The sequence below is a fragment of the Anolis carolinensis genome, chromosome 5, assembly GCF_035594765.1.
Source record: "Anolis carolinensis isolate JA03-04 chromosome 5, rAnoCar3.1.pri, whole genome shotgun sequence".
In the NCBI taxonomy this organism is placed as follows: Eukaryota; Metazoa; Chordata; class Lepidosauria; order Squamata; family Dactyloidae; genus Anolis; species Anolis carolinensis.
This window is the reverse complement of record NC_085845.1, coordinates 113,098,903-113,116,361: the sequence shown is the minus strand read 5'-3', so window position 1 is coordinate 113,116,361 and position 17,459 is coordinate 113,098,903. Positions and strand designations below refer to the sequence as shown.

The 17,459-nt window shown below is 40.6% G+C and overlaps 1 protein-coding gene across 1 annotated transcript in view; it reads right to left on the bottom strand.

Moving 5' to 3' along the window:
• LOC100566030 (ADP-ribosyl cyclase/cyclic ADP-ribose hydrolase 1) overlaps window positions 1–17,459 on the bottom strand; it is a 43,277-nt gene that overhangs the window by 13,162 nt on the left and 12,656 nt on the right. Inside the window, exons 2-4 of the mRNA XM_062982180.1 lie at window positions 5,687–5,816; window positions 1,053–1,188; window positions 566–648 (exon numbers count right to left, since the gene is read on the bottom strand). Of these exons, the coding sequence (XP_062838250.1) occupies window positions 566–648; window positions 1,053–1,188; window positions 5,687–5,816 (349 nt within the window). The remainder of the gene's footprint in view (window positions 1–565; window positions 649–1,052; window positions 1,189–5,686; window positions 5,817–17,459) is intronic.

Genomic DNA, 17,459 nt, shown 5'->3' with positions numbered 1-17,459 from the left:
GAAGGTTGGGTTGCTGACCTGAAAGCTGCCAGGTTCGAATCCCACCGGGGAGAGCGTGGATGAGCTCCCTCTATCAGCTCCAGCTCCATGCGGGGACATGAGAGAAGCTTCCCACAAGGATGGTAAAACTTCAAAACATCCAGGCATCCCCTGGGCAACGTCCTTGCAGACGGCCAATTCTCTCACTCCAGAAGCAACTCCGGTTGCTCCTAACACGAAAAAAAGGACTTTATTTTTAAAGGTCTGCCTAGAACAGTGGTTTTCAATCTGAGGGCCCCCAGATGTTTTGGCCTACAACTTCCAGAAATCCCAGCCAGTTTACCAGCTGTTAGGATTTTTGGGAGTTGAAGGCCAAAACATCTGGGGATGAACAGGTTGAGAACCACTAGCCTAGGAGGAAGAAAGTGTGTCAAGCCTCAAGAAGAGATATTACATTTCTTAATTTATTATTCTATTCACTATTCAATGAATGCTTCTTTCATTAATCTTTTTATATTATGAAATATTGTTACATGATAGATTCTTGAACGTGTTTTAATACTGAAGAGGGTTCTAAAGAACATACCATCTTGGAGGCCATTTTCCAATATATTGTACCTGGGTTGCTTTCACATTCGGTCCATTTTGGGCAAGATTTGTAGTTTACTCCTAAAATAAAGAAATGTTAAACATAAAATGAATTTCTAGTGCTCTGTGAAGCAAGAAGAATTAGGATTCTATATAATTTCTCTCTCATACACAGACATATGAATCCTTCTGTTGATATGATCTAACACATTCTATTTTCTGTTTTCTCCATAATATAAGAAATTGTTTTGTGTTTAAATTGTGTGCATAATGTAGAACTTTTCTATTTCACTGATTTTTTTTCACCAAAAAAATAATTTAGTTGCCTCCTGTGAGTTCACTATGGAAACCTTCCTTCTGCAGACATAACATTCTTCCCATTACAAATCTCTACACTTAAGAACATAATATCTGCCCGCCTCCATATCCTCCTGCACTAAAAATCATGTCTCTCTTTTTTACACAGAATAGGAAACTCTTCTTACCTGGACTAGAGGGGTCTCCGCACCATGAAATGCCATCTGCTATGTAGCCTAGCAGAGTATCCTCCAAAGTGACAAAATCCTGATTAGCTTTAGTGTAACGATGGACAAGGTTACTTGTCTTGCTCCAGAATAGTGACTACAAATAGAAAAACAATAAAGAATGTTGTGTACTGGTTTCAACATTGGACAATGACTCTGGACACCAGAGTCTGATTCCTACCTTAATCATGAAGACCTACACTCTCAGCCCCAGGAAGTTGTAATAGGGCCACTATAAGACAGAAACAACTGGAAGGAATACAACAATAACAAAAATATTTTCCCTTCTATTTGTATCATCCAAGCAATATATTACACTTGGCTCGAAGTAATTAGGCTATCCCTTGTAGTCCAAGTATGATGGCCTTCCAAGTGTAATGTCTTGGGGGTGGATGCATAGATGACCATGGAGACCTATTCTTGACCCGCATGTTCTTCCACAGTGAGGACATTGGTTTCCAAGTAGAAGGCGGTCCCGGTTAGGTCAGCTTGATACGCCTTCTCTTGGCACGTTTCTCCTTTTCACCCTCCATTCATGCCTCTTCAAATTCCACAGCACTGCTGGCCACAGCTGACCTTCAGCTAGAGCGCTCAAGTGCCAGGACTTCCCAGTTCTCAGTGTCTATGCCACAGTTTTTAAGGTTAGCTTTAAGTCCATCATTAAATCTTTTTTCCTGTCCATCAACATTCTGTTTTCCCTTCTTGAGTTGGGAGTATAGTAACTGCTTTGGGAGATGCTAATTGGGTATTCGGACACCGTGGCCAATACAGCGGAGTTTATGGCATAGGAGTATCATTTCAATGCTTGTGGTCTTTGCTCCTTCCAGCACGCTGACATTTGTCTGCCTGTCTTCCCAAGAGATTTTTTAGGATTTTTCACAGGCAATGCTGATGGAAATGTTCCAGGAGTTGAGTGTGACGTCTGTAGACAGCCTATGTTTATAGCAGGCATATAATATGGTTGAGAGGACAATAGCTTTATAAACAAGCACCTTGGTATCTCTACAGGAGATTCCTACCTTAGCCATAAAGACCTACACTCTCAGCCCCAGAAAGTTGTGATAGGGCCACTACTATAAGTCAGAAACAACTGGAAGGAACACAACAACAACAATACATTTCCTCCTATTTATATCATCCAAGCCAATCTATATATATAAAAGGGTAATGAAATTTCGGCCTAGGACAAAACAACAAAACTACACATCCCAGAAACACTAAACATGGCAGCACAACCCCTCATCCATGCCTCTACGTTCATACAACAAAAATAAAATAAAAATAAAGTCCTAATTAGAGGGAGAGGAATAATTGTTTTTATCCAATTGCTGCCAGTTAGAAGGCTAAGCTCCGCCAACTTTGTCTCCTAGCAACCCACTCAGCCCAGGGGACAGGCAGAGTTAGGCCTCACTTAGGCCTCTTTCACACTGCCTATAAAATACAAATTATCTGATTTTAACTGGATTATATGGCAGTGTAGACTCAAGGCGCTTCCACACAACTACATAACCCATTTATAATGGACTTAATGTCAGGGGAAAACCTTTACCCTTTACCTTAACTACCACCAATTCCTCATTACTTTATTTCCCATTCCACCATACTTCGCCACAGCAATGCGTGGCCGGGCACAGCTAGTCTATATATATAAAAGGATTAAAAAAATTCGGCCTAGGACAAAACAACAAAACTACACATCCCAGAAACACTAAACTTGGCAACACAACCCCTCATCCATGCCTCTACGTTCATACAACAAAAAGAAAAGAAAAACAAAGTCCTAATTAGAGGGAGAGGAATAATTGTTTTTTATCCAATTGCTGCCAGTTAGAAGTCTAAGCTCTGCCCACTTGGTCTCCTAGCAACCTACTCAGCCCAGGGGACAGGCACAGTTAGGCCTCTTCCAGACTGCCTATCAAATACAGATTATCTGATTTTAACTGGATTATATGGCAGTGTAGACTCAAGGCCCTTCCACACAGCTATATTACCCATTTATAATCTTATATTATCTGCTTTGAACTGGATTATCTTGAGTCCACACTGCCAGATAATTCACTTCAGTGTGCATTTTATACAGCTGTGTAGAAGGGGCCTCATATAATCCAGTTCTAAGCAGATAATATAAGATTATAAATATACAGTAGAGTCTCACTTATCCAACATAAACAGGCTGGCAGAACGTTGGATAAGTGAATATGTTGGATAATAAGAAGGGATTCAGGAAAAGCCGATTGAACATCAAATTAGGTAATGATTATACAAATTAAGCACCAAACATCATGTTATACAACAAATTTGACAGAAAAAGTAGTTCAATGCTCAATAATGCTATGTTGTAATTACTGTATTTACAAATTTAGCACAAATATCACAATGAATTTAAAACATTGACTAGAAAAACATTGACTACTAAAAGGCCGACTGTGTTGGATAATCCAGAACACTGGATAAGCAAATGTTGGATAAGTGAGATTCTACTGTAATATGAAAGAATTACTGTGGTAATCCAGTCCAACCCAATTCTGCCATGGAGGACACAATCCAAGCACGCCCAACAGATGGCCACCCAGCCTCTCAATAATAATAATAATAATAATAATAATAATAATAATAATAATAATAATAATATCATACAATCATAAAGTTAGGAGACACCTCTAAGGATCATCCAGTTCAACTTCCTTCTACCATGCAGGACGACACAAACCAAGCACTCCTGACAGATATCCATCCAAGATCTGCACAGTAATAATACAAATCGAATCATAGAATCAGACAGTTAGGAGAGACCCCTAAAGGCCATCCAGTCCAACCCAACTCTGCCATTGGACGATACAATCCAAGCACTCCCAACAGATGGCCAGCCAGCCTCTCAATAATAATAATAATAATAATAAGAAGAAGAAGAAGAAGAAGAAGAAGAATATCATATAATCCTAAAATTAGCAGATACCCCTAAGGATCATCCAGTTCAACTTCCTTATATCATGCAGGAGGACATAATCCAACCACTCCTGACAGATGGCCATCCAATATCTGCACAATAATAATACACATCGAATCATAGCATCAGACAGTTAGGAGACACCCCTAAAGGCCATCCAATCCAACCCAATTCTGCCATGCAGGACACAATCCAAGCACTCCCAACAGATGGCCACCCAGCCTCTCAATACTAATACTAATACTAATAATAATAATAATAATAATAATAATAATAATAACAACATCATACAATCCTAAGGTTTGGAGTGACCCCTAAGGATCATTCAGATCAACTTCCTTCTACCATGTAGGAGGACACAATCCAAGCACTCCTGACAGATGGCCATCCAGCCTCTACATAATAATGATGATGATGATGATGATGATGATGATAATAATAATAATAATAATAATAGAAGCATAGAATCCAAGAGTTTAGAGAGACCCCTAAGGGCCATCCAGCCCAACCCTTTCTACTATGCAGCAGGACACCGTCCAAGCATTCACATCACATGGACAACGTATAAATACTATACAATACTACACAGAGACATAGAACCCCTCTACCCTCACCACTTTCACAGTACACAACCAACCAAATGCATACTAAACATAAAGACAACCATACAACAGACATTCAATACCACCAGTACCTCAACAAGTTCTCACCAACACCACCAGACAACGCCACAGCAACGCGTGGCCGGGCACAGGTAGTTACATATATATTACATTTGGCTCAAAGTACTACTCTAATGTTTACCTATATTACTCTAAATGTCTGGTGCAAAGAGCAGGATCCCCTCTTCCCCCAAGTCCATGTATAGAAGTGAAATGGAGAAACAGCTGATTTTTGTTTCAACATTGGCATTAGGATGGCATCCTCCAATAGACTTGAGGGCAGCTGGGTAGTTCAAGGGATGCATAATACACTGTACTTCTTAAGCAAACGAATATGGGGAACTAGTAGAGTTTTCTGCTTAATGTGATAAGGACTGGCACTATAAATACACTCATTGACTACACTATTTATTTTCTGGAAATTTACAGTGGAACAGGAAAAAATGATTAATACTCATACCATGGAAAAATATCAGTGGCTACCTTTTATAACCACCTGCCCAATTTTGGGATAGCTCATGAAAAAGCGATGTTGGTGATTCAATGCATAGGTAGCATTATGTAACACGATTTTTGTTCCTGGGTTATACATGTAATTTACTAATTGGTTATATTATGAAAACATGGGAAACGTTTATTAAACTGCAAAGTTTTGTTTTTAAAAAAATTAATTTTGACAAAATTTAAAATCTAGGTTGAAGATCACATACCAGTACCATTAAGACCCAACTAAACCCATGTCCATGGGACTCAGGTCAAATAGAAGCAACGGAGCCTGTGCTTCTGCAGTGCCTGTTTTATAGAGACATTTGAACACATCTCATCATGCAAAGTTTTTGTTTTTGTCATCTGCATGGCACATGAAAGGTTAAAAACAGCACATCGAAAGGTTCACGGGTTACTGAAAATACCCTTTATGAAGAAATTGCAGTGAAATCCAGCAGAATAAAAAAGTACAAAAACACTCCAAAAACCCCAAGGGTTACCTTATTACAGGGGATAGGATGGCTTGCCATGTCCATCAGAGGCTGGTAATCTTTCTCAGTTATGCTGCATGGGTTCTTGTACATAAATGCATTTTCGAATAGTTCCCAAATTTTGAGGCAGTCTTTATTCCTGCAGAGAAAAACAATGTGGGAAGTCAGAAAAAGGTTGCACTTCAATCCATCTTGCATACTATGAAAACATCTGTGGGTAGGTTTATGCGAGTTTGGGAATTTGCTCTTCCCCCTTATAAATAGTGACACTATGCTGTTGTTCAGGAAGATTATTTGCAGTAGAACTTTGTGAGCACAAACATATTATATGATAAGACAGCTGCCTTAAGGCAAGTTCTCTCCAATTGAAAAGTGATTCTAGTCTGGACAGTGGCACACTGAGTTGGAGGCCCCTTCTACACTGCCATATAAAATCTAGTTTATCTGCTTTGAACTAGATTATATGGCAGTGTAGACTCATATAATCCAGTTCAAAGTAGATAATATGGACTTTGTTTTGATAATCTGGGTTATATGGCAGTGTAGAAGGGGCTGGAGAGAATGAATGAATATGTCTATCGCACATCTAGGTACAGTCCAGTCACATGCAGATTTGAGTTTTGCATATTGAATTATTGACAGATTTGATCAAAATGTTCACTCTAGAAATTTCTCAGACTCCCAGTGTGAGTCTGTGGTTACATATCACCAGGCATTGACCATAAAGTCACATAGGAAGACCTAAAGATTCCTAGAGAACACTTCACTAGAAATCTCTAGGTCCTTCAGTGCAGTTCTATGTATGGCCAACTACTGGCAGAAGGCAACTACAGAATCTCTCATTTAAAAATAGTGAAACAAGGTTGTAGTTGCAGGGAAGGGGTGAGAACATTGCCCCTTGCATGAAAATTCTCTCTCCAAATGAAATTATCCTTTAGTCCACAAATTTCCAGCAGTGCAGTAATGTAAAACTTCAGTTGAGTGTTTAGAAATATAGTATAGGCATCTAAAGACAAAAGGGAGACAAAAGTATCAAATTTTCACGCAGCCGAGGAAGCTGATGGATCCTATTAGACTTTTGAGTGTCCTTAAAGAACTGGATTACACCGCTGTTTCTCTACATGAACGAGTGGAAAATTGGAATAAAAATCTATCAACTGCCTTAGATATAGTTGCCCTAAATGGGCTTTTCGCCCTCGCCGGAATAGATCTCCGTGGTTCACGGATGTATTACATTAGATGAAACTTGAGCGGAAGAGATTAGAATGTAAATGGCGCAAGAAACCTGATGAAACATTGAAGTTGGCTCTCGAAACACATCAGAAAATCTACGAAGCAGCCACCAGAGAGGCCAAAAAAGAATATAATTCCTCACTGATAGCTTCCGCCAGAACCCGACCTGCTCAAATATTTAAATCCAACCCATCCAGCCAAAGATATGGCCAGTTAAGATATCACAACAGAGACCTTTCAGAACTACTTCATAAATAAGATCAATCTGCTTCGCAAAGGGCTACCTCCCACAGAGGACACATCGAGGGAACTAGAGGCTTTCTGGCCATCTAGTGATAAACTCCTAGAACTCTTTGTGCCATTAGAAATGGAAGATCTGGAAAAGACTAGCTGCAGCAAGACCAACTACCTGCTCCCTCGACCCTTGCCCCTCCCAGTTGGTTAAGGAGTGCTGGAAGGGACTACGAGATCCCTTAAGGAACATCATTAACAGCTCCTTGGAACAAGGAATTTTCCCAGAGTGTCTTAAAGAAGCAGTGGTTCACCCTCTTCTGAAAAAACCAAGTCTAGACGCCGCCATACCTAGTAACTACCGCCCAGTTTCAAACCTTCCGTTTTTGAGCAAGGTGATTGAACGAACAGTGGTGGGACAGCTACAGCAATTCTTAGATGAGACTACGGGCTTAGACCCCTTTCAATCAGGCTTTCGTTCAGGTCATGGGACAGAGACTGTCTTGGAAGCTATTACTGACAAAATTCGTCGTCAGTTAGACCGAGGCGGATCAGTGCTATTGGTACTCTTGGACCTTACAGCTGCATTCGACACTGTGGACCATGACTTGCTGATCCATCGATTGGCTATGTCTGGTGTATGAGGTTTAGCTCTTAAATGGTTCAATTTGTTTCTTCGGAACCGGAGACAGAGGGTAGAGTGGTTAGGCCAAAGCTCTGAGAGGTCCTGCCTTTGCTGTGGAGTTCCCCAGGGTGCTATCTTTCGCCCCTGTTATTTAACATCTACATCCGACCACTTGCTGGACTAGTGCGGAGCTTTGGCATAGAGGGCTACCAGTATGCAGATGATACCCAGCTACTCTTGCATCTTGAACCTGGGACAACCACGATTCCTGAGAACTTTAAACTGTGTTTGGAAGCAGTGATGAGTTGGCTGTGAGCGAGTAGACTAAAAGTGAATCCCGCAAAAACTGAGATACTCTGGCCCGGCCAGCCGCCAGAGTTAATCCAGTCACTGCCTGATCTCGATGGGGAAGTTCTGGTTCCGTCTGCTACTGTTAAACTCTTGGGGTTGTGTTGTACTCATCGCTGACGATGGAGGCCCAGATCACTGCCATAAGTAAGCAGGCCTTTTTTCATCTTCACCAGGCAAGGAAATTGGCATCCTACCTTTCGACAGAAGCATTGGCAATGGTAATCCATGCAACAGTCATCACTAGGTTGGATTATTGTAACACCTTATACGCTGACCTTCCGAAGACAAAAACCCAGAAGATCCAAATGGTCCAAAGTGTGGCGGCCAGGCTGCTAGCGGGATCATCTATAAGATCCCATATTACACCGATTCTGAAACAACTGCATTGGCTACTAATAGAACATCGGATCTCTTACAAGATACTGATCCTGACATTTAGAGCTCAAAATGGCCAAGGACCATTATATCTTAAGGACCGCCTCATTCCTTTTTTCCATCAGTGGTCACCTCGATCCTCCCAGGAAAATCTCCTATACGTCCTGGGCCCAAGGGAGGTACACCTGGAAGCTACAAGGCGTAGAGCCTTTTCGATCTATGCTCCAATTCTGTGGAACTCATTGGCTCCATATATTAGAGCAATGTCGGAGTTGCGACCTTTTGGAAAAGCGCACAAGACTTGGCTGCTTGGTTGTGCATTTAAGTAAATCAGATCTAATTTGCCAAATAGACACTGTTGAATGTTTTTCTGTTGAATGTTTTTATATTGTGGAATGATATTTTAAATTGTAATTCGCTCGGAGCACTCTGGTGGAGAGCCACTAATTAAGAAATAAAGTGAAGTGAAGTGAAGTATCAAGAAAAAAATACAGAGCAAATATAGAAGTTTCTTGTGTAAAATATTTTCAATATTTGACTTTTTGTAATGCAAAAAGTGGGGACATTTGGAGACTGTAAAATGCTTCAGTGATCATTCTCTGAATCATATTATAACTTGATATAAGATTAAATACTGCCACCATGTGGAAGAAAAAAAACCAAAAAGTATTTGTGAAAAAATTAGTTAAAACTTTTGAGTGTTGCATGGATAACAGTGCAAAGTGTTGAAATAATTTTCAGTTTTTGTATGTGAAAACCATGGTTTGAAAAGGTCTCCTTTGTGACATCCCCTAATGAATTTGGGGCCATCTCCACAGGACACAAACAACTAGGGCCATCTACACAGGATGATAGCCAGAGGGATAAAGAGATGCAAGATAAAAGAGAAGGGAAAGGAGAAATTGCTCCCTCCTTTTTCACATCCCTTCTGCAATAACCTCATAGTTTCGGCAATCATAATTACAGAGGTCAAGCGCCATTTTCATTTCCAGTGGCCGTTGCAAATAATAATAATAATAATAATAATAATAATAATAATAATAATAATAATAATAATAATGGGATCTGCATGCATCATCCGAAAATACATCACACAGTCCTAGACACTTGGGAAGTGTTCGACTTGTGATTTTGTGATACGAAATCTAGCATATCTATCTTGTTTGCTATGTCATACAATGTTGTTGTGTCAATAATAATAATAATAATAATAAATGTACTTTATTTATATTCCACTCTATCTCTCCTAGCGGATTAGAGGTACATATATGGCAAACACTCAATGCCGTTTTACAATTGACAAAGACAGACAGTACATAAATAGAGGCAAGGCTTTCATCTTTTTCCATCTCCGGCATCTGGAGGCTGTGCTTGACTCGGCCATGGGGAGGTGTTGTTGTTTCATTTTTCCATGCCGAGGAGCCTGTCATCCATGGACGCCTTCCTGCTCAATTGCTGGCATGTTTTTCAGGGGCACTTTTTACCTCCCCGCCAAAGCGGTACCTATTTATCTACCCATATTGTTGTTTTCGAACAGAAGCTGGGACTGATGGCGAGAGCTCACCCTGACCCGTGGCTTGAACTGCCAGCCTTCTGGTCAGCAAGAATTTTTATAGCTGGCAGTTTAAACTGCTGTGCTAGCCGCGGTCCCTTAGGCAGACAGGCTGAGAAGTGCAAGTGGCATTCTTTGTCCCTGGGCTGCCAAGCCTAGGAAAAGCAGGGTGGTGGTATGGACAGTCATAGATGCTTCCTGAATAGGAAACAGCATAACTGTTTACACCAGCCGAAAAAGTGGTACGTTTCAGACATCCCATGACTCTTCTTAATGTGGGACAAGGATGCAACACTTGAAAATTGACTGTGTGCATCACGTGGCCATCATGGAGTCCGTCCAACCCAGGAGATTTGTCTGATTCCCTCCCTGAGGAAATTGCTTCATCTGGCATGCCTCCGGCCTCTTCTGTACTTGAATTTTTCATACCTGCTCATTCAGTTATTTCTCCTTAGTTGTATTAGTTTATATACAAATTGATCACATTTATCAACTCCTTCTTATATGTTACAGACTTTTTATCCCAGTGATCCAGTCAGGTCACATTTCCACATGGAATAAATTGACTTCTGCCAAGTTTACGGATCCGTTGAAATTGTTTATTCACTCTTAGAGTGTGATCTACATTCTAGAATTAATGCAGCTTGACACCACTTTAACTGTCATGCGCCTAATAGTATGCGAAAGAAAGAAAGAAAGAAAGAAAGAAAGAAAGAAAGAAAGAAAGAAAGAGGAATTTTTGTTCCCCGCTACATGTTTTTTGGCTTACTCCCCTTGGGCATTGGGATTCCAAACAGCTGTCCAACATAAAAAGTGTCCCATAATCTCTCAGATATTTTCTGCCCCAGCTTCAACCATCTCAAACTGCAGAGACAGGACAATTCTTCATTTTTAAAGAAATTTATTTGCAGCCAATAAGAGAAGTTGGAACATTTGTTTGCATTACAAAGAAAAAATAAATTGTTATTAAACAGTGTTTTCAAGCTTTGGAATTTTGGGGTTTTTGTTTTCCTTTTTGTAAATGCCTAGACAGTTGAATGTTGTTTGAATTTAGAAAGGCAGTACTTTTTCAAGCTTTCTAATTTGTGTCTAAAATGTCTTGCCAATTTTAGAGGTTTTGAAAAGGTGGCATTTCAAAGACTCTTTGTAAGCTTTGTTTGCCTGTAGTTTACTACTGCCTAGAAAGTCTCAGACACAAGTGATCTATTTCATACCCGGAATGCATCTGATGCAACTAAATTTGAAGAGTGAGCAAATTTACCTGCAAGGATTTGTTTTAAAATAAAATATTAGTATTGGAATGTTACATAGGAAGTAATGAGAATGGCAGATGAAACAATCCTGATCCATAATAAGCAAGTATACACAGTTAGATCTAGAATACTTCAAAATATGCCTTGTGCTATATGCAAACTCATGTTAAGCATTGCTTAACAAAAGCGGACTCTAAAAACTAGTGATTTCAAGGATTCCTACATTTTAAGATGTTGCGTGTATCTACACCAGTGATTCCCAACCTTTGGTCCTCCAGGTGCTTTGGACTTCAGCTCTGACAATTCCTAACAGCTGGTAAGCTGGCTGTGATTTCTGGGAGTTAAAGTCCAAAACACCTAGAAGATCAAAGGTTGGGAACCACTGATCTACATTGTAGAACCAATGTAGTTTGACACCATGTTAACTGATATGGAAATCCAGGGGTTGTAACTTTACAAGGTCTGTCTTTAGCCTTTTCTGTCAAAAAAGTACTGGTGCCTTACCAAACTACAAATCCCAGCATTTCAAAGCATTGAGCCATAGCTGTTAAAGTGGTGTCAAGATACATTCATTCTACATGTAGATGTACCCTCAGCCCCAGTGTAAACTTGAAGAAAACTGCATTACAAAGAAATGAATGCATTAATGAGGGGAAATGATATACAAAGGAACTTCTTTTAGAACCGTAGTGAGTCATTGGACTCAAGGCTCTTTCACATTTCTCAATTATAGCACTATGGTTCCACTCGGACTATCCTAAGTACATCCCACGTAATTTCAGAGTTTATAGTTTGGTGAGGCACTAGAGTTTACTTGTTAAGAAGTCAAAAAGCCCTTCCCTAAACTACAAAACCCAGGATTCTGTAGGATAGATCAATGGCAGTTAAAGTGGAATGGTAGATTGGATATTATTGGAATACATACACACACACACACACACACACACACACATATATATATGTGTGTGTGTGTGTGTGTGTGTGCGCATAATGAGATATCTTGGAGATAGGATCCACAGCAACACACAACATTAATTGAAGTTTCATGTATACCTTATACACATAGCCTAATGGTAATTTTATATGAACCTTTTTAATAATTTTGTGCAAGAAACCAAGTTTGTGTCTTTTGAATCATTCTGAAGCAGCAATATTACTTTCTCAGTCACCCATGTGGACAACTTTGAATTTTGGAGTCTTTTGTGTTCTGGAATTCTGCATAAGGGATGCGAAGTGTCCGACATGTGATCCAATACAAAAGCCAGCATAGTGATCTTGTTTGCTGTGTACAAATCTTGCTGTGTATCAAACAATGATAACAACAACAACTACTACTACTACTACAATAATGTCTATTTCATCAGATGCATGGAGTGAAATACCTAGGAAAAGACCTTCATAGGTATGAACAGGCAGGTGGTAAATGTGAACAGTAATCTATATGCAAAACCTGAAGATATAATGATTGGGTGGCAAGTTCAGTTTTAACATTTGGGGAACAAGGGCAGGAGGAAAGGCCTTGCCTAAACTAGATAGCCAGACGAATGGTGGAGGGAGTTATTGAAACCTTGGAACTAGAAAGGAGATGTGATAAACTGTCCACAAGAGCCCTCATAAGTCTGGGTGCTAAGTAGTGTTATAATATGTATAGTGTGCCATTGTCTCTGCTCAACCCACTGTTGAAGGACTGCAGATTGTGGATATATTTCAATTCTGCTGTTTCTCTTTCCATTCTTCCTGTATAGGGTTTTTTGTTTGTCCAAAGACAGTTGTTCTGAGGTCTGAGCTGGAATGCTCAGGAAGATTGAAGTGTTCTGCAACTAGTTATTTTGTCTTCCCATTCTGAAATTTCTGATTTATGTCCACTTACCTTTAGGCACAGAGGCTGCCCTCTTTCCTTAATACAGAATGCTGAAGGGCATTGCTGACAGAGGATGACATATGACATCAGAGAATGAGAATCAGTTCAATTACTACATCAATCCATTACTACAATTTTCATGTTAAGACTGTATCAAGTATGTTGTAAAGGTCAGCCCCAAGCCATTCCTATGGAGAGGCAGTTACTTATAACATACATTATAAACCGTTTTCGTATGCAATTTCCTGACAGTTTAAAATGTATCTTAAGAATATTGCTCTCTGGGTAGATTTGACAGAGGCAAATGTTGCTAAAGGTTATGGAATTTGAAACTGCTGTTCTCCAACCTGTACTGACAAGGAGCATGAAACAACAGACATCATCTGCGTGTGGAGGTGGCACCATCAGTTACCATCAAAGATGATTTGTCCTGGCAAGTTTTGCTTCTTTTACCTGTCTGGATTGGCCCCTTTTTTAATAGGAATGACCATTGGGAGCGGCGGGAGGGGGGGAATCTTGTACTCAGAAAGACTTTCCTGTAGCCTTTACATATAGCCTTTTTTTGTTTTATTCAGTACTAGCTTGGGGACCCGGCGGTGCCCGGGTTATTAGAAGCAGGCATTGTTTGTTTTGGGATGTTTGGTAATATCACTACAGTTTGGTTCAAATTCATCGTTGGCTGGGTTCAGTGCTGTTTGGATAAGGGTGAACTACAACTTCCAGATTCCCAGAGCAATCACCCCCAAACCAGGCCTGTATGCACAGTTGCCCATGTTGGGTTTGTATGCCAAGTTTGGCCCAGATCTGATGTCAGCTGGATTCAGTGCTTTCTAGATGCAGGTGAACTACAACTCCCAAAATCAAGGTCCATTCCTCTAAACTCCTGCAGTGTGTTCAGTTGGTCAAGGGGCTTCTCTGTGCCAAGTTTGGTCCTGGTCCATTGTCGGTGGGGGGTCACAGTATTGCTGGATGCAGGTGGACTGCAACTCCCAAAATCAAGGTCCATTCCCCCAAATGCCTGCAGAATGTTCAGTTGGTCAAGGGGCTTCTCTATGCCAAGTTTGGTCCCAGTCCATTGTCAGTGGGGGTCACGGTTTCTCTGGATGGAGGTGAACTACAACTCCCAGAATCAAGGTCCATTCCCCCAAGCCCCTGCATAATGTTCAGTTGGTCATGGGGCGTCTCTGTGCCCAGTTTGGTCGCAGTCCATTGTCGATGGGGGGGGGGGGGATCACAGTATCAGTGAAGGTACTGCAAGTCCCATGAACCATGGCAAGTTTGGTCCAGATCCATTGTTAGTTGGGTTAAGAGTGCTCTCTGGGTGTAGGTCAAGTACAACTCCTGTGAATCATGATGAATTCTCCCCAAACCTCTCCAAAATGTTCAGTTGCTGATCAATGCCTCTGTTAACTGTGTGCCATAGGAAAGGGTAGGAAAGGGTTAAAGTAGAAGCAAATTAAGGAACCCTGACATGTCAATTCTGGAGGAAAACAGAACATCTAAGATGAAATTGTCCCCGCACAAAAAGCCTTCACTTGGATGTGGGGGGGGGGGGGCAGAATGGTGTTTGTGGAGGACACTGGCAGGGTTTGGGTTACATGTTCATGGTACTCACTATAACCTGCATGTCAGTGGAGGGAGGGCTATTGGTTTCTCCTGCTCAATGGGAACTATAGCTGTTTGTGGAGACGGGAGGCTGTCTGTGTAAGTGGACACCTCCTCCACATACACATTTCTCTTTTTTTCCCCTTCTTGTTAATGATTTTCAGAGTTGTTTATAAATAGTGTGTAAGCAAGGAATCAATTTAACACTATATTTTTATTATGGTTCTATGTTACAGGATGAGGCTTGTGTCTCTCATCATCAGTGACCTGATGCATCTGCTGATTTGGGAAACAGGGTTTTTAGGTAGACTGATCTAGCAGCACTCATCTTCTTAAGAGGCAGTCAAATAGTAAGATTCCCATTCTTCCCTTAACAGATGTGAGTGTCTTTAGAAAGGAGGCTGTGCTTTCTACAACTTGGATAGGACCCTATCAATTAGTAATTGTACAAAACAACATATTCATATCCACCAACAAATCCAAACATTTCATTATTTCTGTAGGCATCTGGTACTGAATTTATGCATATCACTTTGACATTTAGAGTCCAAAATTTAGTTTACTAAAAAGCCCACTGACACTTTGTTTCATGTAAGTTGCTGAAAGTTTCATGTAAGTCACCTTGAGTCCCCTTCAGGGTAGAGAAAGGCAGGATAGGAATGTCGTAAATAATAATAAAGTTATATAAACTAGAATAATACATCTATTATACTAACTTTTCTTATAAAAAAACTTTGATTGTGTTCAGAAGTAATTGCAATAAGCCATTTCTTTGGGGGCCGGGGGAACGCACTGGATTCAGTTGCTACTGGGAGGAGTTTTGCACAGCAGTTTAAAGGTAGTCCTGGAGGTGTACTTTTCTAGGTCAATAGTATTCCATGCAGCGTATTTACAGTAATTGATATTTAATCTCCCTCTCCCTGTCCCATTCAAATAGTGTTCATTTACAGTCACATAATGAAAAATATGCACCAAGTTTCATTGTAATATCTTAGTGCCCAGAGTGCCAATGGGAAGCGATTCGGGTTTTATGTGTGCTTCTTGGCAGGCCTTGCTGGCCTTTCCAAAACTTGCTTTCTAACACCTGGCTTTCAACAAATCTAAATTATAGCCATGTACTGTATTTTGGATCTCTAGTCTAGTCTTTCCCTCCTCTCTTGGGGCTGTGGGAGTAGGAGGGAGTCCTGGCTGTCCAGTGGTGTCAAACCTGATTCAGTAGCACCGCAAGGCTGCTCTTGCTATACTCTTCCCATTCTTCTCATCATGGCACCCAGTGTGCACAACATGGCCCATGTCAATCATTCATTATCTGGAGTGACAACAGCACAGGCACCAGAGCAATGTGCAGGGTGTATGTGTATGAGAGTACCATCCCATATTTCACTTAGCTGCCCAAACCCAGGGAATATGGGATGGCCATGTAAACAGTTACTGTCTCAGAATTGGCCCAATGATATATATGGATCCAAAATCACAGTTTACACTGGTTTCTTGGGGAGAATTCAAAGCAATCTATGGACCTCATCACATGGAGGTCTCTGATGTGGGGGATAGCGAGGGAATCTGTAGGGTCAGTGGGGCAAATCACGGGGCAAATTTGTCACCCAGGACCCCGCTTGTCCATCACACACTGGAAAGTGTACCTTTCTGGCTTGCTCTCGCACTGTCTCCAGTATTTTCAATCTGAACATGGGCAGTCTCCCGTGTTCAGAGCTCCCTTTTGTAGAACAGTTCACCGATGTAGCCAGCATGGAGCCCTGTCAGAAGTAGCTATGAGTCATGTGATGCAATCCAGCAGGCTTCGTGTTGACTGTGTTGGCAAACTGTTATTTGATGGGGAAATTGTCAATGTTTGGTGAACTGTTCTATGATGGGGAAATTTGTCAATGTGATGACTTAGGTTATTGCGGTTCAAGTGTACATTAAGGTGGCTTTGGATGGCATTAACCTGAACCAGCTCCATGTATTGTTTAGCCAACATGGAGTTTATCTGCCTATCATTCGGGACAAGTGGTCACTGCAGATGTAACAAGCATGCCGGTGTTATTTCTTTCAGTCAGTTCAGCACCATGTATAGTTCAGTCTTACATTTGCAAGCTAAAATAATACTGAGTACTTTTCAATCAGTTTCAATTTTGGTCAGTGATTTGGTCCCTAGTCTACTAAATAAGTGAGGGAGACCTGTATATGTCTACTAAGTGTTATTATACATATTTTTAGCTTCATGTAAGCATAAATATATAAAACAATTGTATATTCATTTAGATTTGGAAGTGAATGACTCAACATGATTTTTCACCACTATTTGGTGAATTGTAGTGTCTAGATCAGGCATTTGCAAACTTTGGCCTTCCAGGTGTTTTGGACTTCAAATCTTACAATTCTGTTAGGCTGTTAGGAATTGTGGGAGTTGAAATCCAAAATACCTGGAGGGCTGAAGCTTGCTCATGCCTGGTCTAGATAAACTTCAAGTTATATAGTGAAATAATATATCAAGACAATCAAGGAAGAGGAGGACAAAATAAAGTTTGGTCAATAATTTTATGACTTCAAATATGTTTGATATTTGTGGTAAATTTGGAAACTTTAATAAAGGAGACTTTCTCCCCTCACAAACCCGGTCTTTGAATCACTTACGGGTAGGAGGAGATATTGCAGTGACCTTTCCTAAAGCTTAAAATAAAGCAAGGTAGTAA